At 42.8% G+C, this 27,873-nt stretch overlaps 1 protein-coding gene across 1 annotated transcript in view; it reads right to left on the reverse strand.

Moving 5' to 3' along the window:
• Nucleotides 1–27,873, reverse strand: part of usp19 (ubiquitin specific peptidase 19) — a 149,784-nt gene that overhangs the window by 13,893 nt on the left and 108,018 nt on the right. The window contains exons 17-22 of the mRNA XM_087994568.1: nucleotides 26,153–26,517; nucleotides 24,231–24,341; nucleotides 21,704–21,920; nucleotides 18,417–18,569; nucleotides 14,352–14,515; nucleotides 8,168–8,346 (exon numbers count right to left, since the gene is read on the reverse strand). Coding sequence (XP_087850694.1) covers nucleotides 8,168–8,346; nucleotides 14,352–14,515; nucleotides 18,417–18,569; nucleotides 21,704–21,920; nucleotides 24,231–24,341; nucleotides 26,153–26,517 — 1,189 coding nt within the window. The remainder of the gene's footprint in view (nucleotides 1–8,167; nucleotides 8,347–14,351; nucleotides 14,516–18,416; nucleotides 18,570–21,703; nucleotides 21,921–24,230; nucleotides 24,342–26,152; nucleotides 26,518–27,873) is intronic.

The following is a 27,873-nucleotide window of genomic DNA, read 5'->3' on the forward strand; positions in this document are numbered from 1 at the left end:
CCTCTTAAATGTTGCAATTGTACCAGTCTCCACCACTTTCTCTGGCAGCTCATTCCATAGCCGTACCACCCTCTGTGTGAAAAAGTTGCCCCTTAGGTCTCTTTTATATCTTTCCCCTCTCACTAAACCTATGCTCTCTAGGTCTGGACCCACCGACCCCAGGGAAATGACTTTGTCTATTTATCCTATCCATGCCCCTCATAATTTTGTAAACCTCAGCCTCCGATGCTCCAGGGAAAACAGCCCCACCTGTTCAGCCTCTCCCTATAGCTCAAATCCTCCAACCCTGGCAACATCCTTGTAAATCCTTTCTGAACCCTTTCAAGTTTCACAACATCTTTCCGATAGGAAGGAGACCAGAATTGCACACAATATTCCAACAATGTATTTGAAGAGTAGGGTGGGATACTCCAGCTCTCACAAAAGCAACATGATTGAGTATCTAAGGGTTAAAGGACTTTGGCTCTCTATCTAATCATTCACAAATGAGTAAACAGTTGTGCACATTTGCCCTCATACCTCGACACCTGTACCCTTCAGAACTGTCCTTATGTTTATATGGTCTGTTCACATTCTTCATTACAAAATAAATGACTTTTAATGCTATTCTGCTATGACAATACTATGGCTTTAAAAAGTGTTTTTGTCCTTTTTTTGAAGATAGGTAAAAATAGAGCTGTCTGATATAAGCAATAAAATAAACAGCTTGTGAGGCCTTGGGTGTTTTTTTTAAGCTAGAACAATAGAAGCAGCATGAACGGGTGAAGTCAGTCTCCCATTGTGTTGGTTTAGCTTTCAGTAGTTGTTGGGGTTTTGAAACTGCCATATATCTCCCTCTGCTATAACAAAACACTTGAGTTCTCTCTCTCTGCCACAATATTTTCTTAATGGTCTTTTCTCCTGGACTGGAGAACCGCTGTATGTGAGACACTGTATTTTACTGAATTTGCCCTTGCTCAAGTGGGAAGCCAGCTAAGTTACTTATAAAGCTTATAAATCCAAATTTTAATGCCGGGGCTTTTTAAAGTTAAAAGACAAGTTGAAATAGGCCTTTACTTCAAAGATGGAATACAAGGATATGAGACACATGCTGAGGTGGCATAAGGCCCTGCTTGGCCTTGATGGAGGAACTGGGTTCAGTTCTGGGTACTGCACCTCCAGTAGGATACAGGGGAGCTTACCCACTCTGGGACTGAAAGGATTCAGTGATGAGGGCTGATTACATACACAAACACACACACAATGCCCTGAACATAACAGTGTGTTCTGATGTTTAAAATGAAAAAAGAACTTGACAGGGTTGACAAAAATAAATTATTTCCTCTGTTTCTCGATAGATCTTTGTTAGGCGAAGGTCCTATGAATTATGGAATAAGACAGGGAGTGAAGCTAAAAGCAGTTATGATCTAATTGAATGTGAAACAACCATGAGTTGCTGAAAGGAATCCTCCAGCCCAAGGAGAAGACAAAGCAGAGAGCTGCAGTTTCCAGATTCTAGCATGTGCATCTTTGCCCATTGAGAACATGGATTTGCTACAGAAAAATTGTAGAAACACTCAGCAAGTGACCTCTATCAGCACTCTCATTAGCCAGTATTTGATTTTTTAAAATTTCAGATTTCCAGCATCGGCAGTGTTTCCCTTTTGTAGTAATCATGCTCAAAACTGAAATGCAAATCTGGTCTTTGCTTTTCAACACTTATATATGATTTTTATTTTGATCCTAATTAAGAGACACTAGCGTTGGGGAATGGAGACTTCTCTTTTGAAGCATCATGCATTGTCAGGTTAGGTTTGGCACAATAGTTGTCCCACTAACATGCTTCCAGCCTACAACCTGCAACTTGCCTGAAGTTTAGGGTGTTAGGGTGTAGGGTTGCTTGCTGAGCTGTAGGTTTGATATCCAGATGTTTCATTACCTGGCTAGGTAACATCATCAGTGGCGACCTCCAAGTGAAGCGAAGCTGTTGTCTCCTGCTTTCTATTTATATGTTTGTCCTGGATGGGGTTCCTGGGGTTTGCAGTGATGTCATTTCCTGTTCATTTTCTGAGGGGTTGCTGAAGTTTAGTCAGAGACTGAGGATTGTTTGATGACTAAGTCACCTAGTGATTCTCAAAAGCTCACCCACCATCTACAAGGCACAAATCATAATGCGTTACTGCACAAGTGCAGCTCCAACAACACTACAAATCTAATGCTCACCATAACATACCAGCCTGCTTGATCAGCATCCCAACGAGTACCTTCAACAGTCACTCTACCCTTACATGCACCAGGCCATGACAACAGCATACTCCACTTCCATGATGTACTGCAGCAACTCATGCTCAGCAGCATCTAGCAAACCATCTAGAAGGACAAGAGCAGCAGATACATGGGATACAGAAAACAGAGAGGAGTAAGCAGATCATTCTCGGGATGGCAAGGGAGTGGGACACTGCCAGGGTCAGTGCAATGTTCACAAGTGCCCACGCTCTATATCAATGATTAGGATATAGTGAGCAATTGTAACATTTCCATATTTGGTCATTACACCAAACTGAATGGGAACTGGTATTGTAAGCAGGGTTCAAGGAGGCTTACTTGGACAGGTTAAGTGAATGGGCTAGAACACAGCACGTTGAATATAATACAAACAGATGTGAAGTCATTCACTTTGGTTAAAAATAACAAAGGCAGCATATTCCTTAAATGCTCTGAGGTTGACAAGTACAGGTGTTGAAAGAAACCTGGAAGTCCTTGTTTGTGAGTCACAAGAAGCTAACACATAGGTGCGACAAACAATCACAAAGGTAAATGGTATGCTGACCTTCATTTACCAATGGGAGTTGAGCCCAGTTGCACACAGCATTGGCGAGACTTCACCTAGAGTACTATGCTCTGTTCTTATCTTCTCAAAGGAAGGATATATTTGCCATAGATGGGTGTAATGAGGGATTTATTAAATTAATCCCGCGGTGGTGGGATCATTTGAGAGATTGAGGAAAATGCTGGAAAATGGGATTAGAATAGTTAAGATGGTTGCTTTTGACTGGTGTGGACACAATGGGCCGAAGGACCTTTTTCTGTGCAGCTGATCTCTTTGGCTTGATAAACTGGGTCTGTGTTCTCTGGAGTTTCGGAGAATGAGGCATGATCCCATTGAAACTCTCAAAATTCTTATAAGTCATGGCATGGTGATGTAGAAAGGATGTTTCTTCTGGTTTGTGTCCAGAATTAGAGGACAATCACAGGGTAAAGTGCAAACCATTTAAGACTAAGATGAGGAAACATTTCTTCACTCACAGGGTGGTGAATCTTTGGAATCCTCTGACCCAGAAGCTTTGGAAGCTCAATCATGGAGCTGGTTTAAATCAGAAGTCGATAGGTTTCTGAAGATCAACAAAATGTTGTTGAGGCCAATTCGTTAGATTTATTCAAGAGGCAGCTGGACATGACCATTCCGGCTAAAGGGAACAAGAGGTGTGGAGAGAAAGTGGGAATGGGATACTGAAATTGCATGACCATATTGAATGGTGTGCAGTCTCGAAGGGCTGAATGGCCTACCCCTGTACCTATGTGCTACATTTCTATTAAGGGATATGAAAACAGTGTGGAAAATTACTCCAAGGAGATGATCAGCCATGACCAAGTGGCAGGGCAGACTCAATAAGTTGAATGTGTATTCCTGTTCCTATGTTTCTGTTCAGGTAGGATACAAAACTGAAAAAAGGCAAGGATGGCTCTATTAATTAATGATAGCATTAGCACAACAGAGTGATAATCTAATTATACAAAACCAGGAAGCAGAAATAATTTGGATCAAACAGAGAAAAGTTAAAGGTAAGGAGTGACTTCTGGCAGTGGTGTACATAACCTCCCAACAGCAACCACATGGTAGGCTGGAGTATAAACTAAACATTAAACATGAGTTTTTCACAAAGGCACAGTATTACATGGAATTTTAATTTACATAGACTGGAAAAATCTAATGGGCAAAGGTGGAGGAGTTCATATGTTTTGGGATAGTTACTTCAAACAGCATGTTCTGCAATCTGTCAGAAAGCAGACTATACTAGACTTGGCATTGTGCAATGAGATAGGATTAATTAATGGTCTCATGATGAGGATGTCACTTGATTGCAATGATCACAATCTGAGTGAATTCACTCTCAGTTTGAGGGAGATGGGCAGTTGGGTCCAGGTCTCATATTTTTAACTTTAAGGACAATTATGAGGGCATGAAAGCAGAACTAGCTGAAGTGACCTGGAAAATTAGATTATGGGAAAGATCAAGGGAGATGCAGTCGTGGATATTTAAGGGCATATTTCAGAACATATAACAAATACATTCTGACAGAAAAGGAAAATGCCAAAGGGAGGACACACCATTGCTCATTAACTAAAAGAAATTAAAGATACACGTTAGGAATGCTTTATCCGAAAACTCCAGGACCAGCTGGTTTTCAGACAAATGACATGTCTGATGCTTGCTTATAAGGGGAAATATAAAAAAATGTTAAGCGTGTCGATAGATATTTAAGGGGGGGGGGGCACGGGGAACAGTGTTAAAATGAATTTGGTCCCATGAAAAGCAAATCTGCTGAATTAGTCATGGAAACCAAGGAGATGGTTTCTGAACTGAACAGGTATTTTACATCAATCTTCATTTACAGGATACAAACAACACCCCAGATACAGCTGCACATCAGGAAATGGAAAGGAGGAAGGAATTAATGAGTTAAAAAAGTTTGACTTCATCTTGGTTTTAAATAGCGTCCCATTTATTATTAAATTGTAACCCTAGTTCTAGACACAACCAGGAAAAAAAACTTGCCTATATTTAGCCTATTTAAGTATTTTAAAAAATTTCAATGAGATCATCTCTCATTCTTCAAAACTCTAGAGAACCCAGTTTGACAATCTCTCTTCATAAGTCAGTCAAATTATTCTAGGAACAAGTCTGATGAACCTTCATTGCACTCTATGGCAATAATATCTTTCCAGAGATAAGGAGACCAAAACTGCACACACTACTCTAGCTGCGGCTTCTATATAAATGTAGCAAGATTTCGCTACTCCTGTACTCAAATCTTCTTGGGATAGGGCTAACATCCCATTAAACTGCCTAATAGCTTGCGACATCAATATGTTAGCCTTCGGTGAGTAACAGACGAAGGAAAAGGGCAATAAGTCACTGATTCCTGCAGGACATCACTGGCCACAGACCTTCAATCAGAAAAAACACTCCTCTGCTACTCTGTCACCTAGGATACAGCACTGGCTTCATTATCACCAGCTCAGCAATAATTCCTCTATCACTCATGGAAGGGTCAATGGCCTATAATTTCCCAGATTCTCTCTGTTGCCCTTCTTAAACAAAGGAACAATGGCTATCCTCTAGTCCGCTGGGACCTCTTGTGACTAAAGAGGACACAAAGATTTCGAACAAGGCCCAGCAATTTTCCTCAACTGCCTTTCTCAGCATTCTATCAAGTTCTGGGGACTTGTCTACCTTAACCGCTTTTCAAAACCTCCAACACCACCACCACCTCTTCTTAGATTGACATGCCCTAGAGTATCAACATTACCCTCCCAAAACTTATCATCCACCATGCTTTCCTCCTTTGTGAGCACCCCTGGAAAGTATTCATGAAGGACCACATCCACTTCCTCCAGCTCCATGCATAAACTCCCTCCTTTACCCTTGAGTGGACTTACCTTTTTGCTAATGTACAAAATGCCTTACATTTCATGGTCATCTTTAGCCCGAACCGCTTGTTCGACTTCTTTCCCAAGTTAAGATCTTTTTCATAGGGTGTTCAAAACTGTAGGGAATAGACTTATATTCTTCAAGGTATCGATCTTCAGTTTCTTAAGCCTTACATATACCTTCTTTTTCACTAAGCTCTCAATTTCTATTGTCATCCAAGATTTGAGAATCTTGCCATCATTATCCTTCACTTTCACAGAAAATGCTGGTCCTAAACTCTAATCAACTGGCCTTTAAAAGATTCCCACATGCCAGATGTGGATTTACCCTCAAATGGCTACTCCTAATCTACAAAACACAATTAACGCCTAATGTTGTGGTCGCTAGCCTTCCCCCAATTTACTGCTTTCACTAGAGGACTACTCTTAGCTTTATCCATAAGTAACTGATAACTTGCAGAATTATGATCAATTGCAAAAGGTTAGCATGTGGGTGCAGCAACTAATTAAGAAAGCGAATATAATGTTATCATTCATTGCACAGGAACTGAATACAAAAGTAGCGAGGTAATGCTTCAGTTATTTTTTTTAAATCAACAATGTGGAAACAGGCCCTTCGGCCTAACAAGTACACACTGACCCTCTGAAAAGTAACTCACCCAGACCCATTCCCCTACTACTCTACGTTGACCCCAGACTAATGCACCTAACCTACACAACCCTGAACACTATGGGCAATTTAGCACAGCCAATTCACCTAACCTGCATATCTTTGGATTGAAGGAGGGAACCGGAGCACCCAAAGGAAACCCACACACACACAGGGAGCACATGCAAACTCCACACAGACAGTTGCCCCAAGAGGGAATTGAACGTGGGTTCCTGGCACTGTGAGGTAGCAGTGCTGACCACTGAGCCACCGTGCTGCTATGATACAAGGCACTGGTATCTGGAGCACTGTCTTACAGGATTGGTCCCTTTAGCTAAGGATTTAACAACATTGGCTACTGTTAACAAAGGCTTACTGGGCCAATACCTGGAATGGGTAGCTTGTCTTATAAGGAAAGCTTGGGCAGACTGGGCTTGCATTTGCTAAATGTAACAGGCGAATTGAGTGAAACATAAGAGTCGAGTCATACAGCATAGAAACAGGTCTTTCAGCCCACCATGTCTATGCTGACCAACAAACACCAAACTAATCCCATTTACCTGCACTTGTTGCATAGCCTACTATGCCCCAGCATTTTAAGTGCTCATTCAGATGCTGCTTAAATATTACGAGTACCTGCCCCCACCATTCTCTCAGGCACATTCCATATTTTTACCACTCTCTAGGTACAATGTTTTTCAGTTCTCCTCTTAACCACTTGCTCTCAACCTTAAAATGTATATCCTCTGGTCTTCGACACATCTGTCATGGTGAAGAGAATGCCACAAACTACTGTGATTCTCATAAGTTTGTATACTTCAATCAGATCCCCCCTCTTCTCCAAAGAAAACAAACCCCAGTCTTAGCGATGATGTTACCCAGCATGGTGACAAAACATCTGAAAACAAACCTTCAAGCTCAGCCAGCTAACTTACATACATACAGTCTCTCTTCATGAGATCCTGAGGGGATTTGACAGTATGAGTGTGGAAAGGATGCTTTCTCTTGCAGGAGCTTTGAGAACTCGTGCTCCGTGTTTAAAAAAGGGGCTGCCTATTTAAGAGAAAGGTACATTTCCTGAGGGTCAAGTGTCTTTGGAATGCTCTTTCTGAGAGAATACTTTGAACATTTTTAAGGCAATGGTCGATAGACTGGTGAGCAAGGAGGTGAAAAGTGATTGAAGTAGATGGGAATGATTTTCAGATTACAATTAGAACAGCCATTTCTGTATTAAATGGCTGAGAAAGCTCAGGAGATCAAAAGCCCTGCTCTCACTCCTAACTTGTATGTTTCTACACATAATCAGTTCTTGTCATAAAGAGGCATGGTTCCTCAGAATGCTAAGCAGGTTAAGGAAAAATATGTTAAGGAGAAATAATTCTCAGGATAAGATCCGTAGGAAGTGTAGGTGTTCCTTAGGGAGTTACATGCATTTCAAACTACTTCAGTGATGGGGTTACTAAATAAGTTGATCTGGCAATTTCAGAAGCAGACCTTGAGCAACAATTTGTGGACAGTGTAACTTGTAATTGATTTTGTCGCTGCCAGCACCTCGGCGAAGTCAAGGAAAAAAATGTTTTATCTTAAGGGAGAGTTCGGGCTATAAACTTGCACAACGCGTATCTATTAACTGGCAAGTCAAATGACATGGCAATTGGATATCTGCACATTCCTGAATGCAGTGGGGGAGAGAGTGACAGCGCTAAGCGATTGCACCAAAATTGGTAACTTTTCTATCAGTCCAGAGATAGCAACAAACAATACTTGGTTTCTCTGTTACAAAAGCTTGAAGAGCTAGGGATGAGAATCTCCCCCCTTATTACAAACCTGGGAGGCTGTTCCTTCTGCTTCAGCTGTGCACTCTGTTCCACGGGTGGCAGTTCTCGTTCGCGATGGCCTTACCACTGGAGAATTACGGCGACGGTAGAACAGCACATACGCATGCCGTGCAACCACCTGACTTTCATCAACTGTGGTGACAGTGCTGTCATCAAAAAGACGCCAACCTACACAAGAACAAAACAGTCACCACAATGAAAGCTTGAAGACAAGTCTCAGTTTAAGACAGTGAACTGAGGGGCACACACTGAATAACTGGTGCAGTTGGGTGGAGCATGTAAATTGTCACATATTGCAACGTCGATGTGATAATAAACTTGCTCTTGGGTTAGTATTTCAGGAAAAGGCTCAATAACATATTTTGAACAAGGATTCCATCTGACTAGAAATAGTATTGAGGAAATTTTCAACTCTTCATTTACACGCAAAGAAAATGCATCTTTATCACAATGCAAACACTATGAAATTTCCTTTGCTTCAGTAATTAATGAAGGATAAAATAAAGACATTATTCATTATTAGAAATATACCAAGGAGAAGAAAATTTTTCTATTTTCTAAAACCTCGCTCCAGAGAAGTTCTACAGATCAGAAATCCTCTTTTTGGCTGTCACTGGCTGGGTCCAATATTTATTACCTGTCCCTAGTTGCCCCTTGAGAAGGTGGAGGTGAGCTGCCTTCCTGAACCACTGCAGTCCATGTGCTGTAGGTATACCCCCAATGCCCGAAGGGAGGGAATTCCAGGATTTGGACCCAGTGACACCGAAGGAACGACAATATATTTCCAAGTTAGGATGGGGAGTGGCTTGGTGGGGAACTTGCAGTGGATGGTTTCCCATGTATCTGCTTATTTTGTCCTTCTAGTTGGAAGTGGTTGTGGATTTCGAAGGTGCTGTCTGAGGATCTTTGGTGAATTTCTGCAGTGAATCTTGTAGATGGTTCACTGACGGTCAGTAGCAGTTGTGTGTTTGTGGGAGTGGATGCTTGTGGAAGTGGTGCCTATCAAGTGGGCTGCTTTTACTTGGATAGTGTCACAAGCTTCTTGAATATTGTTGGAGCTGCACCCATCCAGGCAAGTGGGGAGTAATCCATCACATTCCTGATGTGCCATGTGAATGGACAGACTTTGGTGAGTCAGGAGATGAGTGTTCCTAGCCTGACATGCTCTTGTAGCTAGTGTTTATATAGAGTCATAGAGATGTACAGCATGGAAACAGACCCTTCGGTCCAACCCATCCATGCCGAACAGATATCCCAACCCAATCTAGTCCCACCTGCCAGCACCCGGCCTATATATCCCTCCAAACCCTTCCTATTCATACACCCATCCAAATGCCTCTTAAATGTTGCAATTGTACCAGCCTCCACCACTTCCTCTGGCAGCTCATTTCATACACATACCACCCTGTGTGTGAAAAAGTTGCCCCTTAGGTCTCTTTTATATCTTGCCCCTCTCACCCTAAACCCTATGCTCTCCAGTTCTGGACTCCCCAACCCCAGGGAAAAGACTCTGTCTATTTATCCTATCCATACCCCTCATTATTTTGTAAACCTTGATAAGGTCACCCCTCAGTCTCCGACGCGCCAGGGAAAACAGCCCCAGCCTGTTCAGTCTCTCCCTGTAGCTCAAATCCTCCAACCCTGGCAACATCCTTGTAAATCTTTTCTGAACCCTTTCAAGTTTCACAACATCTTTCTGATAGGAAGGAGACCAGAATTGCACGCAATATTCCAACAGTGGCCTAACCAATGTCCTGTACTGCCGCAACATGACCTCCCATCTCCTGTACTCAATACTCTGACCAATAAAGGAAAGCATACCAAATACTTTCTTCACTATCCTATCTACCTGCGACTCCACTTTCAAGGAGCTATGAACCTGCACTCCAAGGTCTCTTTGCTCAGCAACACTCCCTAGGACCTTGCCATTCAGTGTATAAATCCTGTTAAGATTTGCTTTCCCAAAATGCAGCACCTCTCATTTATCTAAATTAATCTCCATCTGCCACTTCTCAGCCCATTGGCCCATCTGGTCCAGATCCTGTTGTAATCTGAGGTAACCCTCTTCGCTGTCCACTACACCTCCAATTTTAGCACACTTACTAACTGTACCTCTTATGCTCACATTCAAATCATTTATGTAAATGACAAAAAGTAAAGGGCCCAGCACCGACCTTGTGGCACTCCACTGGTCACAGGCCTCCAGTCTGAAAAACCCTCCACCACCACCCTCTGTCTTCTACCTTTGAGCCAGTTCTGTACTGAAATGGCCAGTTCTCCCTGTATTCCATGAGATCTAACCTTGCTAATCAGTCTCCCATGGGGAACCTTGTCGAACGCCTTACTGAAATCCATATAGGTCACATCTACTCTCTGCCCTCATCAATCCTCTTTGTTACTTTTTCAAAAAACTCAATCAAGTTTGTGAGACATGATTTCCCACGCACAAAGCCATGTTGAGTATCCCGAATCAGTCCTTGCCTTTCCAAATACACGTACATCCTATCCCTCAGGATTCCCTCCAACAACTTGTCCACCACCGAGGTCAGGCTCACCGATCTATAGTTCCCTGGCTTGTCTTTACCACCCTTCTTAAACAGTGGCACTACGTTTGCCAACCTCTAGTCTTCCGGCACCTCACCTGTGACTATCGATGATACAAATATCGCAGCAAGAGGCCCAGCAATCACTTCTCTAGCTTCCCACAGAGTTCTCGAGTACACCTGATCAAGTCCTGGGGATTTTTCCACCTTTAACCGTTTTTCAAGACATCCAGCACTTCCTCCTCTGTAATCTGGACATTTTACAAGGTGTCAACATCTATTTCCCTACAGTCTATATCTTCCATTTCCTTTTCAACAGTAAATACTGATGCAAAATATTCGTTTAGTATCTCCCCCATTTTCTGTGGCTCCACACAAAGGCTGCCTTGCTGATCTTTGAGGGGCCCTACTCTCTCCCTAGTTACCCTTTTGTCCTTAATATATTTGTAAAACCCCTTTGGATTCTCCTTAATTCTATTTGCCAAAGCTATCTCATGTCCCCATTTTGCCCTCCTGATTTCCCTCTTAATTATACTCCTACTTCCTTTATACGCTTCTAAGGATTCACTCGATCTATCCTGTCTGTACCTGACATATACTTCCTTCTTTTTCTTAACCAAACCCTCAACTTCTTTAGTCATCCAGTATTGCCTATACCTACTAGCCTTCCCTTTCACCCTGACAGGAATATACTTTCTCTGGATTCTTGTTATCTCATTTCTGAAGGTTTCCCATTTTCCAGCCGTCCCTTTACCTGCGAACATCTGCCTCCAATCAGCTTTCGAAAGTTCTTGCCTAATACCATCAAAATTGGCGTTTCTCAAATTTAAAACTTCAACTTTTAGATCTGGTCTATCCTTTTCTATCACTATTTTAAAACTAATAGAATTATGGTCGCTGGCCCCAAAGTGCTCCCCCACTGACACCTCAGTCACCTGCCCGGCCTCATTTCCCCAAGAGTAGGTCAAGTTTTGCACCTTCTCTAGTAGGTACATCCACATACTGAATCAGAAAATTACCTTGTACACACTTAACAAATTCCTCTCCATCTAAACCTTTAACACTATGGCAGTCCCAGTCGATGCTTGAAAAGTTAAAATCCTCTACCATAACCACCCTATTATTCTTACAGATAGCGGAGATCTCCTTCTAAGTTTGTTTCTCAATTTCCCTCTGACTATTAGGGGTTTTATAATACAAAGCCAATAAGGTGATCATCCCTTTCTTATTTCTCAATTCCACCCAAATAACTTCCCTGGACGTATTTCCGGGAATATCGTCCCTCAGCACAGCTATAATGCTATCCCTTATCAAAAATGCCACTCCCTCCTCTTTTATATGGTGAATCCAGTTGAGTTTCTAGTCAATGGTAATCCATAGGATGTTGACAGTGGGGAAATGGAGTGATGGTCATGACTGCACTTTTCCTCGAGTGGTTGAATGCGTGGCCGTATGAGAAAATCATCGCAGACTCCTCCTTCATCCATATAACTGCACATTTGCAGCAATAATCCAGAGAGGGAAATTGAGCTGGTTATATTCTGAATGGCAATGAATGATGATCGGAGGAGGGGCAGAGTGGCTTTGGAGCCCAAGTGCACAAATGATTAAAAGCAAGTGACAAAAGCAATCAAGAGAGGTTAATGAAATGTTTGTCTTTATCTCCTTGAAATAAAGACCAAGGGAAGGAAGTGATGCTTCAGTAATTCAGATCCTTTGTTGGATGTCATCTGGAGTCCTGCAAAGTTCAGTTAAATTATGAAACTAGACTTCATAGATCTGCCCTGTATTCCCTGGAATATACAAGTTTGATATGTCACTTAATTGAGATGTTTAAAATAGATTTAAAGAGAATCTATTTCCCTGGAACTGGGGGGACAGAAGACAGTGAGTCCAGAAAGAGGGGCATAAACGTAAAACTGGAGCCAGACTGTTGAGGTCATGTTATGAAGAAGCACTACTTAATATGTAAATCTGGAACTCTCTCCGAAAAGCCTATGGATTCTGGAGGTCAATTGAAGTTTTCATAACAGAGATAAATAATTTGTTGGGTTAGAATATTGGGGGAAATTGCGAACAGTTAGAAAACTGGAGCCAAGGTATAGGTCAGCCCTGATCGAACAGACCAGGATCGAAAACCTAAAAGGCTTCCTCCTGTTTTTCTGTAATGGGTTTGCTGGAGCTGAACAGTTTGCTCCTGCTATTAATCTTCTCCTTAGCCCAAACACAGCAAGATCAAGGCTAGCAATCCTAAATAGAAAAGTTCTTGGGAAAAAAAAAGTCCAGGTTATTTATCTGTGAATAATCTGAAATTGGAATCTATTGATACATATATTACAGCTGCACACATGCTGCTGGACCTGATGAGTTTCTCCAGCAATTTCTGTTTTCCTTCTGCATTTCTTGGTTTTATTATCCAGAGATATCCCTGGTTCCTAGATGTAAGCAGGCAATAAGAATTGAACAAGGTCCTCAACTGGGTTAAAGTCACACTACAGAATTGCAGAATTACATTTTACTTTGCTCAAAAACTGCATGAATCCATGTAAGATTCTGTAAATCTGGTTTTTAAATGAGAATCAGTCTGACCATTGTGGCACAGCCAGTCTCACACAGGGCACCTCACACCTTCAATACATTATCTGGGCCGATTAACCAATTGTTAAAGTTCACTTGAGAATGTAACTTTAATGTACTGCGATTTACATAAGAACGAACTGAAACCAACATATTTATTCTAAAAGATGAGAGACTCAACAAAAAATCTAGGACTTTTTCAATATATAATTTCAGTTACATCACACTGTAAACTTTGCTCCAAATTCTGTGTCTTACAATCGTATACTCCACAACACCTGATGAAGGAGCAGTGCTCTGAAAGCTAGTGCTTCCAAATAAACCTGTTGGACTATAACCTGGTGTTGTTTGATTTTTAACTTTGAAAAAAAAACCTTTTCAGCTTTTTGTATTTGTGGTCCTTTAGCTTTACCTGGGACAAAGTTTGATAACAATTTCTATTAACCAAATGAGCCTTCACTTGAAGATAAAATTCATTCCTGGAATGAGTGTGTTGCAAATATGGTTACTGCTATTGTTCTTCCCGAAGGTGTTCCTAAGGTGCTTTCGGGCCACCATGTTGAACAACTGGTACCAGTTTTGTCACATATAAAAGACCAGTTCAAAACAAAGTTAAGGAACAACCATATTGCTGGGGAAATAATCACAAATCCAGAGCAGGCAAGAATAGCACATTTCCTTCTCTAAAGGAACCAGCTGTGTTTTTGCAACAATTTGAAACTTTGTGGTTTACTTACCAGTCTTTATTTCTGATTTTTAAAAACCACATACAAATTCTCCAAGTGACACAGTGAAATCTGAACTCAGTTTCTTAATTATTAGCTCACTGAAATCAACACTAGGCTACCAAACATCCAGGGCCAGAAGTTAGGAAACAGCTGGTCTCGTCCAGCGATACACAGCACAGTTCTAAGTTGGTTTAGCAATTCTTTTTTGATAGAGGAGATAAGTGTGACAGGCAACTGCTCCTCTTTTATTAGTTCTTGTACACAGAGCAGATAAAGACTATATAAAGCCAGAGGCAATTAGTGTGTTTGGTGAATATTAACTCACCGACGTCACTGCGTTGGCTGTTCTTGTCATTGGGTAGACGTGCATAGGCGGTGTAGTGGCCCCCAATCATCCCACCGTAGTGGTTAATTACTGCATAGAGATCATAAACAGGGGGCTGTCGGACATCCTTCACACCAATGCAGAACTTGCTCAGGTCCAGATTTCTTTGAAAGGAAAAGTGATTGATACAAAATATTAAACCTAAACTTCTCATCCCCAAGTAATCACAGCTCTGAATTTGCTGCACATGTCCAAAGTAGGGATTTCTCAAAAATACTCCCAGGACAGATATAGGACAGGGGCTAGATACAAGTTAAAGTGTTCTCTGCAAGAGGATTGATGAGAGCAGAGCAGATGTGATTTATATGGTCTTCAGTAAGGCTTTCGACAAGGTTCCTCATGGGAGACTGGTTAGCAAGGTTGGATCTCATGGAATAGAGGGAGAACTAGCCATTTGGGTACAGAACTAGCTCAAAGGTAGGAGACAGAGGGTGGTGGTGGAGGGTTGTTTTTCAGACTGGAGGCCTGTGACCAGTGGAGTGCCACAAGGATCGGTGCTGGGTCCACTACTTTTTGTCATTTACATAAATGATTTGGATGTGAGCATAAGTGGTACAGTTAGTAAGTGTGCTGCTGACACTAAAATTGGAGGTGTAGTGGACAGCGAACAAGGTTAACTCAGATTACAACAGGATCTTGATCAGATGGGCAAATAGACTGAGAGGTAGCAGATGGAGTTTAATTTAGATAAATGCGAGATGCTGAATTTTGGGAAAGCAAATCTTCACAGGACTTATACACTTAATGGCAAGTTCCTGGGGAGTTTTGTTGAACAAAGAGACCTTGGAGTGCAGGTTCAGAGTCGCAGGTAGATAGGATAGTGAAGAAGGCGTTTGGTATGCGTTTCTTTATTGGTCAGAGTATTGAGTACAGGAGCTGGGAGGTCATGTTGTGGCTGTACAGGACATTGGTTAGGCCACTGTTGGAATAGTGTGCACAATTCTGGTCTCCTTCCAATTGGAAGGATGTTGTGAAACTTGCAAGGGTTCATAAAAGATTTACAAGGATGTTGCCAGGGTTGGAGGATGTGAGCTGAATAGGCTGGGGCTATTTTTCTCTGGAGCATCAGAGGCTGAGGGATGACCTTATAGAGGTTTATAAAATCATGAGGAGTATGGATAGGGTAAATAGACAAGGTCTTTTCCCTGGGGTGGGGCAAGTCCAAAACTAGAGGGCATAGGTTTAGGGTGAGAGGGGAAAAGATCCAAGGGGCAATTTTTTCATGCAGAGGATGCTACGTGTATGGAATGAGCTGCCAAAGGAAGTGATGGAGGATAGTCCAATTGCAACATTTAGATGGGTATATGAATAGGAAGGGTTTGGAGTGAATTGGGCCAGGTACCAACAGGTAGGACTAAATCAGTTTGGAATACCTGGTCGGCATGGATGAGTTGGACCGAAGGGTCTGTTTCTGTGCTGTACATCTCTACGACTCTACACTGTCCTCGAACACTCCCAGCACAGGGTTAGATACAAATCAAAACTCTCTCTGCACTCTAGTAGACTGTCGTGGGCATCTAACTCAAACACACACCTCCTCCCACCCTACCTCCTGTAAAAATGCAATCCCTTATTCCCAATTTCTCCACCTCCACCACATCTGTTCCCAGAATGACCAATTCCATCTTAGAAAATCCCAGACGGCCTCCTCCTTCCAAGACTGTAATTTCCCTGGCCACGTGGTCGACGATGCCCTCCAGCACATCTCTTCCACTTCCCGCACCGCTGCCCTCAAACACCACCCCGCCCAAGGACAGAACCCCCCAGTCCTCCCCTCCCATCCAACCCACCTCTGCATGCATAGCATCGTCCTCCGCCACCTACAAACAGACCCGGCCACCAGGGATATACTTCCCTCCCCACCCCATCAGCATTTCGGAGGGACCATTCCTTCTGCAACTCCTTAGTCAGATCCACACACACCCTACCAACCCACCCCCCACTCTCAGCAGCTTCCCCTGCCACCGCAGGAAATGCAAAACCTGCGCCCACACCTTCCCCCCTCACCTCCATCCAAGACCCCAAAGGATCCTTCCATATCCGTCAAATATTTACCTGTACCTCTACCAATGTCATCCATTGGCTCCGTTGCACCTGATGTGGTCTCCTCTGCATCGGGGAGACAGGACGTCAACTTGTGAAACATTCCAGAGAACATCTCTGGGACACCCGCACCAACCAACCCCAGTGCCCTGTGGCTGAACACAAACTCCCCCTCCCATGCCAACAAGGACATGCAGGTCCTGGGCCTCCTCCATCGCCAAACCCTGACCACCCAATGCTTGGAGGAAAAATGCCTCATATTCCGCCTTGGAACCCTGCAACCACACAAGATCAATGTGAATTTCACCAGTTCTCTCATTTCCCCTCCCCCGATATTATCCCAGTCCCAACCCTCTAACTCGGCACTACCCTCTTGATCTGTTCTTCACATTTCCCATCTATCTGCTCCACCCTCCTCTCCAACCCATCACCTTTGCCCCCGCCTTCAAATATCTAAAGCATTCTCAGCTACATTCCCCCCCAACCCCAATTCCCTCCCATCTATCTCTCAGACCCCTGGCTCACAAGCCTCATTCCTGATGAAGGGCTTATGCCCGAAATGTCGATTCTTCTGCTCCTTGGTTGATGCCTGACCAGCACCACACTCTCGACTCTGATCGCCAGTATCTGCAGTCCTCACTTTCTCCTATCACACTACACTGTCCCCAAACACTCCTAGCACGGGGTTAGATAAAGCTCCCTCTGCACTATCACACACTCAGAGAACAGATAAAATACAGATCAGATTCAGAGTAAAGCTTCCTTCACACTATCAAACTGTCCTGGGACAGATGCAGCACAGGGTTAGATACAGAGTAAAGCTCCCTCTACACTGCCCCAAACACTCGCAGGACATCACAACATGAGGTCAGATACGGAGTAAAAACCCCTCTAAACAGTCCCACATCATGACCTAAAAGCACCTTTACAGTTGTTTCCACTCATTTGGGAGCAAAGATAATGGGAACACAATCTCGGGATAAGGGGTCGATCAGGCACAACTCAGATGAGGAAAATATACTTCACTCTCAATGATGTAAATCTTTGGCATCTTATGCGTCCCAGATGGATGCTCCATCGTTGAATATATTTAACGATGGATACATTTCTTGGGGAAGGATGGGAATGTAATGTTGAGCAGGCTCAAAGCGCTGCAGGATTTACTTCATCAGCTCCTTTTTTGTATTTTGTCATCCCTGGGACCGGTACAGAGCACAGCTTTCAGTATACCGTCTCTATTCTGTGCAAGTGCCACCATCACGTTCACCCCAATGACATGAATGATATATTTTCCCCTCACCAGCAAGGCAAATGCAATGCTGAAGCAGAGAACAGTTTTGAACTGATGGACCGAGACTCTCATCACCTATGGTACAGGTTGAGATGATTTCCTAACATGGTTTGCACAGCCAGAATTTATCTGCATCATTATATTTTCTTCCCCAAAGAGCTGAAAATGTCTCAATGGGTTGATGGCCCCCTTCTGCAGTGTATGATTTTAGGGTTATAGAGATTTGCAGCACAGAAAAACGTCCTTTAACCCTTTGCATTCATGCCAGTCAAAAAGCACCACATAACTATTTTAATCCCATTTTCCAGGACTTGGCTTATAGCCTTGTATGCCTTGGCATCACAAGTGCACATCTAAATACTTGTTCAATGTTGTGGCCTCTATCACCCTTACAGGCAGTGAGTTCCAGGTTCCCACCATCCTCCGTGTGAAAACATTCTTTCTCATATCCCCTCTAAACCTTCTGCCCTTTACCTTAAATATATGCCCCCAGGTCACCGAACCCTCCATCAAGGGTGTCTATGATGTCTATGCCTCTTATAATTTTACACATGTCAATCATGTTCCCCTTAGTCTCCTCTGCTCCAAGGATAATAACCCCAGTCTCTCTCTTCATAGAGTAAAGAGAGAGATTCAGTATAAGTAGGTGATAGGGTTTCTGTATGGCACACCTAATGGGGAACTCCACCATGTCATTGATCTTGTCCCTCCAGATGAAGTTGCGGAAGGAGAAACGCTTCAATTGGATGATGAGTACATTCGGGAGCCACCATAGCATCAACTGCTTGGATGCCTCTCTGTGCTGTTTACATTTAGGACAATACCTGCAATGGATCAGAAGCAGCTGTTAGTATTAATCCTCTCTCTGCCTAAATGCACATAAAACCCACTGCTCAAGCTCAAAGAAACAGGGGAGGCCCAAGGAAATCTCACTGGCTGTCCAGCTCTTGAATTTCACAGAGACCACAACCCAAAACAAAGTGAAACAAATTTGCACACCATAGCACATAGAATATAGAACAATACAGTGCAGAACAGAACAGGCCCTTCGGTTCTCCATGTTGCGTCGACCTGCGAACTATTCTCAGCTCGTCCCCCCTACACTATCCCATCATCATCCATGTGCTTATCCAAGGATTGTTTAAATCTCCCTAATGTGGCTGAGTTAACTACATTAGCAGGCAGGACATTCCATGCCCTTACCACTCTCTGAGTAAAGAACCTGCCTCTGACATCTGTCTTAAATCTATCACCCCTCAATTTGTAGTTATGCCCTCTCGTACAAGCTGACGTCATCATCCTAGGAAAAAGACTCTCACTGTCTACACTATCTAATCCTCTGATCATCTTGTATGTCTCTATCAAATCCCCTCTTAGCTGCTTCTTGCCAATGAAAACAGACCCAAGTCTCTCAGCCTTTCCTCATAAGACCTTCGCTACAGACTAGGCAACATCCTGGTTAATCTCCTCTGCACCAGATCCTTCCCGAAATATGGCAATCAGAACTGTACACCATATTCCAAGTCGGCCGCACTAGCGTTTTGTATAGTTGCAGCATGACATTACGGAACTCAATCCCTCTACGAATGAAACCGAACACACCGTATGCCTTCTTAACAGCACTATCAACCTGGGTGGCAACTTTCAGGGATCTATGTACATGGACTCCAAGATCCCTCTGTACATACACACCACAAGACTCTTTCCATTGACCCAATATTCTGTCTTCCGGTTATTCTTCCCAAAGTGAATCACCTCACATTTAGTTGCACTGAACTTCATTTGCCACCTCTCAGCCCAATTCTGCAGTTTATCCAAGTCCCCCTGTAACATTCTTCCAAACTGTCCACTACTCCATCGACTTTAGTGTCATCTGCAAATTTACTAATCCATCCACCTATGCCAGCATCTGCGTCATTTATAAAAATGACAAACAGCAGTGGTCCCAAAACAGACCCTTGTGGCATACCACTAGTAACCGGACTCCAGGCTGAATATTTTCCATCAACCACCACTCGCTGCCTTCTTTCAGAAAGCCAGTGTCTAATCCAAACTGCTAAATCACCCTCAATTCCATGCCTCTGCATTTTCTCCAGCAGCCTACCATGTGGAACCTTATCAAAGGCTTTACTGAAGTCCATGTATACCACGTCAACTGCCCTATTCTCATTTACATGCTTGGTCACCTTCTCAAAAAACTCAATGAGGTTTGTGAGACACGACCTGCCCTTGATGAAACCATGTTGACTATCTGAAATCAAACTGTTACTTGCTAGACGATTATAAATCTTATCTCTTATAATCCTTTCCAAAACCTTTCCTGCAACAGAACTAAGGCTCACTGGTCTATAACCAAAGACTAACTTCTTCAAAAATAGATTAAAAATTTTGAGATCTTGGCATTGTTGGCAGGACCCACATCTTGTAAATGAAAATAGATACATGTCAAAGGTTATGGACAGCCACTTCTTTAAATTAGTTGGATGTGGGTGTCACTGGCTGGGCCCAGCATTTATTATCCATCCTTAGTTGCCACTTTGAGAAGGTGGGAGTGAGCTGCCTTTTTGTACTGCTGCAGCCCATGTATCGTGGATGGACGCACAATATCATTAAGGAGGGAATTCCAGGATTTTGACCCAGCAACACTGAAGGAACGGTGATATATTTCAAAGTCAGGATGGTACGAGGCTGGAGGGGAACTTACAGGGGTATCTGCTGCCATTGTCCTTCTAGATGGAAGTGACTGTGGGTTTGGAAGGTGCTGTCTGAACAATCTTAGAGAATTTCTGCTGTGCATCTTGCAGATGGTACACATTAGTGCTACTGAATATCTGTGGTGGAGGAAGTAGATGCGGATGTGATGCTAATCAAGTGGGCTGCTTTGTTCTGGATGGTATCAAGCTTCTTGAGTGTTGTTGGGAGCTACATCGTATTCCATCACACTCCTGACTTGGGCCTTGCAGATGGTGGACAGGATTTGCGGCATTGGGCAGTGAGCGACTTGCTGCACCATTCCTAGCCTTTAACCTACTCTTAAAGCGACAAGATTTATATAGGAGAAAGTGACGACTGCAGATGCTGGAGATCAGAGCTGAAAATGTGTTGCTGGAAAAGCGCAGCAGGTCAGGCAGCATCCAAGGAGCAGGAGAATCGACGTTTCGTGCATGAGCCCTTCTTCAGGCTCATGCCCGAAACGTTGATTCTCCTGCTCCTTGGATGCTGCCTGACCTGCTGCGCCTTTCCAGCAACACATTTTCAGCACAAGATTTATATGGCTAGTTCAGTTTGTGGTTAGTGGTAACCCTCCAGGATATCGATGGTGGGGGCATCAAAAATAGTAACACCATTGAATGTCTGTGGGACAGCGATTAGGTTCTCTCCTGGGGGAGGTCATAACCAGGCACTTTTGTGAGATAAATGTTACTTGGCAAGCCTGGATACTGTCCAGGTGTGGCTGCATTTGGACATGGGCCTCCTCAGTATCTGAGCACCTTCTGGAGTTTCAGGAATTCTCTGGCGTTACAGCCAATGAGGTTCCCTGCTGAAATATAGTCACTGTTGATAAGCAGGAAACATGCACACATCACAATCCCTACAAACAGCACTGAGACAAAACAATTGAGAATTGTTGTGATATTGGTTGAGAAATAAACATTGGCCAGGGCACTGAAGAAAATTTTCTCAACTCCTCTTTGAAATTGTGGTCATGGGATCCTTCACCTCAAACTGAAAGTGAAGACCAGGCATTATTCACCAGTCTCTCTGACAGATCACACCTCCAACAGCACCTCCCTTAGTAGCACACACAACAGTTCAGCTTGGGTGACATGCTCAAAACTCCAGAACTGTAATTGAAATTACAACCTCCAGACACAGAGATGAGGCACCTATGATTAATACCCATGGTCTAGTAGGAAAAGATAAAAACCAGGGCAAGGACGATGAGGTAGAATCTTACCAAGCTTCCTCAGGCGCCAGCACCTCAGGTTTGGTGAAAAGATTCAGGCACTGTTCTAGTGTGAAGTAGCCAGCTCTGGCTGCCTCATTGGCTGAACTGGGATCTTCAATATACTCCAACTCCTTGGATTCCACTAACACATATTCCTTCTGTCTCTCATTGTTTTTCCATACCATTGCCAGAGAGACGCTGTCTGGCAACTCCAATGGAGCATCACCTATAAAGAAGAGAAGCCAGATTGACAAAGTGAGACATGAAGCACAAATCAGGAAGATTACTGCAAATAACGCTGTAAATGCTGGCATCCTGATGGAAACCACATCAATAAATTGGAGTGGTTCAACATTGGATACACTACAATTAAAACCTAGGGTTCAACCTTGGGTTGATTGAGGGACAAAAATTAGTCAACAATCCAGGGAAAACGGTGTCTTCCTTCCCTCAAAATCTGTTACATTCCTCTGTGGTGGTGGTTGGAGCCTGGTTTAAAAATATGCTCTCCGACAGCGCAACACTCCCTCTGCACTGACTCTCCAACAGCGCAGCACTCCCTCTACACTGACCTTCTGACAACAGAGCCTCCCTTAGTACTAAACCACTGATAGCCCAGCATCCCTTAGTACTGCCATGATCCTGATGGTATTATTGGAAAGGTCAGATCCTAGAATGAAAGCTTGTCTGAATGATCATATGTTTAACTTTTCTCTTTTTGTTAGTTTACATTAGTCTCTGAAATATACACACGAGTCTTCAGAGATCCTTGAACAACAAAACACAGGTTTATTATATTACATGAAAGAAAAATAAACCATGCCCTATATACATTCCAGTTAGGAAGATTTCAATATACTAATTAAAACAAAATTTCAACCTTTTTCCCCACAGTCTTCACAGAGACTCAAGTGCAGAGAAATTATATTCCTCCTTCAATTCCACATTTCTATTTAAACGGACTCCTTGCAGTTTTTCTTCTTTGAACTGTAGAGAAAATTTCACTATTCCTCTAAACCTGATGAAGAATGCTTTTAATTCCAATAACTGGTCGAGTTTTGTCCTAAGCTCTCCTGGTTTGGAAATCTCAAGCTGAAAGTACTGCTGCTTCAATGACTGGTTCCCTCTGAACTCAAAAATGCTTGCTAGGTCAGAAACTAAATAAAAACTTGCTTCTGAACTCAACTCATAAATCTTTGCTAAAACTCAGGTTTAACGTGCGTATGGTCATAAACCCAGAAGTATAGATGTCTCATTCCATCAACATTCCAATGGTTCTCCCAAACTCAATTGTAGTCACATACCTAAATGTATCAGTTCAAAGAAGGTAACTGTTGCAGAATGACTGATTTTGAAAACCTCAACAGCACTATACCACATCTAAATGCCTCCCCTTTTGAAAATAAAAAAAAAGTGACTGTATTTTGCGCACCTTTCAGCTTGGGGCCTATGCTCCTTAACAGCATGACCACCCTAGTTCTGTTATATATGACGCCACTGTGATTGGGTTCAAGCTGAACTGTTATTTCTTGTTGTGTTTGCAGTCTCTGACACATTTCAGCATTCCACTGCTTGAGCAGCCTGCCCATTGGAACACAAGCACTTGCCAGCAAGTGGGTGGACAGCAGAGTGTGCACACACATGCCTGAGGGGGGAGCAGTGCAGGATTACAAGGGCATGCAGCACCTAAGTAAAACAGGAGCCAGAATGCAGATATCAATATGTAGCGATTGATTTTCCTTTTCCCCCCTTGCCAGAGTTTCCTTGTCCATCAATTCTGATGAGACACTTTCTGGATCAGTGGTGCTGGAAGAGCACAGCAATTCAGGCAGCATCCGATGAGCATCTCTGATGAGACACTGTTTACTCAAACAATCATGTTGGAATAAAATGGATTACACTTTGTCAGAAACAGCCCTCTTCAGTTCACAGATGGTCAAACGCTTTGAGAATCTATTTAGCATGTTTGCCTTGCAGAAGAGTTGGATTGAAGAACTCAAGGTTGTTCTCCTAGCTCTGGCAGTGATTGTTACAGCAGGTGTCACTGACTGTTTGCAAGCTCCACTTTATTTCTTGAATGTGTTTTTCCAACAGTAGGCCCAACCCTAAACGCCACCTTTGGTCACTCACAATGTGCTCAGCAACACACCATTGCAGATACTAAGCCCACGGCTGGGCAGAAGCTGACATCACAGAATCATAAATATAAAGTCATGACGCATGGAAACAGACCCTTTGGTCCAACTTGCCCATGGTGACCAGACATCTGTTAAACCAGAGGCCGTGTTTAGAAAAGATTGCGCTGTATTCACTAGCTGCAGGTGCTGTGTAGTAGCAATCTGTATGAGTTTCTCATAGCAACCAAATTAAACCAGAGATAGAAATGCTCAGTGACCAATGGCCCCAAATAGCTGCAGCTGCCCTATATATAAAACAAGAGGCAATTGCTTTTCTTTCACAAACTGGTTTAGCACAGCAGCCGGCAAAGAGCTTAACAATAATCCACATTTAATAAAAAAATGCCTGTTGGCCTCACCTTTGTCTTCCATTTTCTGCTCTTTGTTTGAAGCGTCAATGATTTTGATGTAAAACTGTGGCGTGTGGAAGCGCACAGACTCAACTGGCTGCTGGTAACCAGGGATTGCAGCTATGGGGGTGGGGGGGGGGGGGGGGGAAGAGAGAGAGAAAAGGACATTGTAAACTGTTTTTATGCGCGCAGAAAGTATTACATACAGAATTGCTTAACTAGAGAGCATCAAAAAGGAAGCTGCCCGCCTGATAGAGTCTCCTCAGCTTCAAACATTTCACATGGAGTTGACAGTGAAACTATCTAGGACACAGTTTTAAACTTTCAGAAAAACGTTACACACTTCCTAAAGTTCCCAAGGGAATGTTTCTAGACAAAGTAGAGGTTACAGAAAGCGAGAGTTATTTGTCTAATTGTGGAGATAATGTGCATAGTTAAGGTTCCAAGGGCAAGTACATGTGGCCTTCATTTTCATATCTATTTTCACTATCAGGGTGCAGCATTCAAACTTGGCTAAATATGCTTATCTAGAATAATAATGGCAGCAGTACATGTGAAAATAAAAGTAACACAAGGTTTGTAAAAAGAAATATCCAATTGAACAGATGACCAATGGAGTTTTTCATTATGGTAGAATATTACAGATAGGTTTTAAAAATAGATAACATTCGGGATTTAACAAGCAGAAGAATTTCATCAGTTCCAGATGACAGATCTTGACATGAAATGTGAACTCTGTCTCTCTTTCTCCAATATTTTCTTATTTATTCCTACAGTAGGGTGCTGAGAATGAAGAAAGGTTGATAATCTTCAATATTCAGTACACTTTAAAAAATAGTTAATAACATGAAAGATCTATATCCAGAAGATAGCGTAATACGCCTACACTGAGGGTTTGCAAGGTTCAGATCACAATGAAACTGTGATGGGCAAAGTGAGAGAAAGGTCATCGATCAAGTTTAATACAGCCTGATCTTGCCTTCTCCCAGTTTAGTTGTGAGAGCACTCAAGCCCTTCAGTCATAGGGGGATGCAAGAGCAGTGATCTATTCTCACTTGGGTTTCAGTTGCCTGTTTCCACAGTGTGCCTAATTATACTGCTGTGATAATACAAATAATGCAGTGACTGAGTCCCAAATGTATGGCAGGCTGTGTTAACTAGAGGGGAGAATTTCACCCAGGCTTGAAAATTTCCTGACAATATCCCACCATGTGCAGGATAACTGGATACAGTTCATCTTTCACACAAACGCTCCAAGTTCATATAGGGAAGCTCCATATAGCTAAGATCAACAAACCCAGAATAGTGCAAAGTTCTACATGGATAACATGTGCCATGGATATTAAGTTGATGTATTGGTGGTATAGTAAGCTGCATGCCACAATTAGTTTCATGTCATTACAACCACCATTGTGCAGTGATAGAAGGCACTCTTGCGACGCAATGATAGCATTGCTACTTCTGAGCTAGAGAGCTCGGGTTCAAGTCCTACCCGACCAAAGGTGTGTTATAACATGTCTGCACAGGTTGATTGGAAAATTATTTCAGCAGCAATATGGGCCGGTTCTGATTCAAGGATATTACGGTAAAGCAACCACTTAATCTCCAAAGATGGCTCCTAATCAATTAAGCATTTTCTGTTTTCTATTCACTCATTAAAACCTTGCTTTCTTAATGGTGTGCTAAAATCACAATACAAGATAACTACAGTGCCTGGATTTAGGGAAAGACAACATTGTTAAAGCTGCAGACCATCGCTGCAGCTAAAAGATGAGATTTGATGCTTGAAAAAACTTTTCTTGTGCTCTTGGTTCTTATTGAAGAGGTGCAGAGGTACACTGTAGACAAGATGTCTCAGTTACTCAAACTAGGATTTATTTACTATACTGCCTTATCAAGACGGATTTGTGAAGACTGAAAAAAATCACCACCTTCGGGCTTCGGAGCTTTTTCGTAAGAGGTTTCCTTCTCACATCCAGTGTCTTCCTGTGACAATGGCTGCATTTCTGAGAATCCAGAGTCGTAGCTGTGAATGGAATCTTTGTCTCTACCTGGCATACTCATCCCCTTTGAGAAAGCAGAAGCCAGCAGGGGCTCAGAAACAGAGCTGGTTAAATAAGCACGGTGCACAGGCCTGATATCTCTCTGCTGAAGCTCCTGGGGTATCTTTCCATCACCTATCTCAGAGGTGGTAGTAGTTCCAGGGCTGGGCTGTACATTCTCCACTTTACAAGGTGGTGGGTCTGGCGAGATCCGGCCTGGCTGGAATGGGGGCTGGAACACATTTACCGAATACCTGCCAAAGAAAACAAAATTATTAATTTGACCATGTACAGCAAGACAAGCATATAATCCCACCCAGTATCGAACCATAGAATCCTACAAAGGAATTGTAATTCAGTTACGTCAGTGGCTTTAAAGTATTTATTCAATTGCTTCTTGAATTGTGTTAGGTTCAACCACTGCATTCCAGATCATTATTCACCTGAAGAATTCTTATCAACTCTGGTTCTTTTGTCAATTGTGGTAAAACTGTGACCTCTAACCTCTAGTCATCAACTCTAATAGTGGAAAGCTTCTCATTTACTCCATTGTGACATTTTCCCAAGCAGTGAGAGAGAGTCCTGTTGCCAGGGTCGGGGTGAAGTGCCCATGGGTTAAAAATGATACAATATTCATAACAGAGCACTTAGCGTGTAAAAGGTAGGATTGTGTCAGGGATTTGCAAAGTCTGGGTAAATCAGTCTGCCACATGGTGGAACCTGGTCAGTGCATAACATTTCAGTATCCTACATAAACAGGGAACTTGAAACCAAGTACAAGGATATAGCATAGCTCAGATTGCATTGCACTGAGGATTTGAGTAGCTTATCTACAACTAATAAATTAGATACTTTCAATAAAGTTTAAGGCACTTTGGACAAATTTGGCTGGTGTTTATGCTGCACATGAACCTTCTTTCACATCCCCCCCAACTTCATCTCAACTACCTATTGCTTTCTCCCTAATGTCTTAGCCTAGATTACCTGAAATACTTCCTGTCCATTCATCTCAAATGCTTCTTATGCTAGCAAGCTTCACATTCCAACTCCCCTTGCTCGAGTTCCCTCTTGGATTTATTGATTACTATCTGGTACAGATGGTTGCTAATGGAAGACTCTTTAAACACTCACACCTTAACAAAAACATTTTCTTGTACCTCGCAGTAAATATGACCACGCTTTAAATGTTCAGAATGTTGTGAAAAAAGCCTGGAGCACCAAGTTCAAGGGCAGGGTCCTCACTTGCACCTCAGAGCCTAAGAAAACTTGTTTGGGGGGGATGTTTTCCTTTGTAGGAGAGACTGGAACAAGGGAATAGAGCTCAAAAATTCAAGACAGAAATGAAGGGAAATTTTGTTCTTTCAGTTGGCCATGAGTCTGAAACTCACTTCTGAGAAAGGAGTAGAGCTGGGGTCATTCAATATTTTTACAGCAGAGGCACATAGTTTCTTGATGAACATGGGAGTCAAAGGTTATTGGGGGAAGGCAGGAATGTGGAGTTAGGCAACAATCAGATCAGCAATGACCTTAATCTTACTGAATGATGGAATAGGTTCAAAGGACCGCATGGGCCTACTCCTGCATTGATTACGATCAGCTAACGCAGCACA

This window comes from Chiloscyllium plagiosum, unplaced genomic scaffold (genome assembly GCF_037043375.1).
Source record: "Chiloscyllium plagiosum isolate Xiang-an unplaced genomic scaffold, Cpla_swu_hap1 HiC_scaffold_14, whole genome shotgun sequence".
NCBI classification, from domain to species: domain Eukaryota; kingdom Metazoa; phylum Chordata; class Chondrichthyes; order Orectolobiformes; family Hemiscylliidae; genus Chiloscyllium; species Chiloscyllium plagiosum.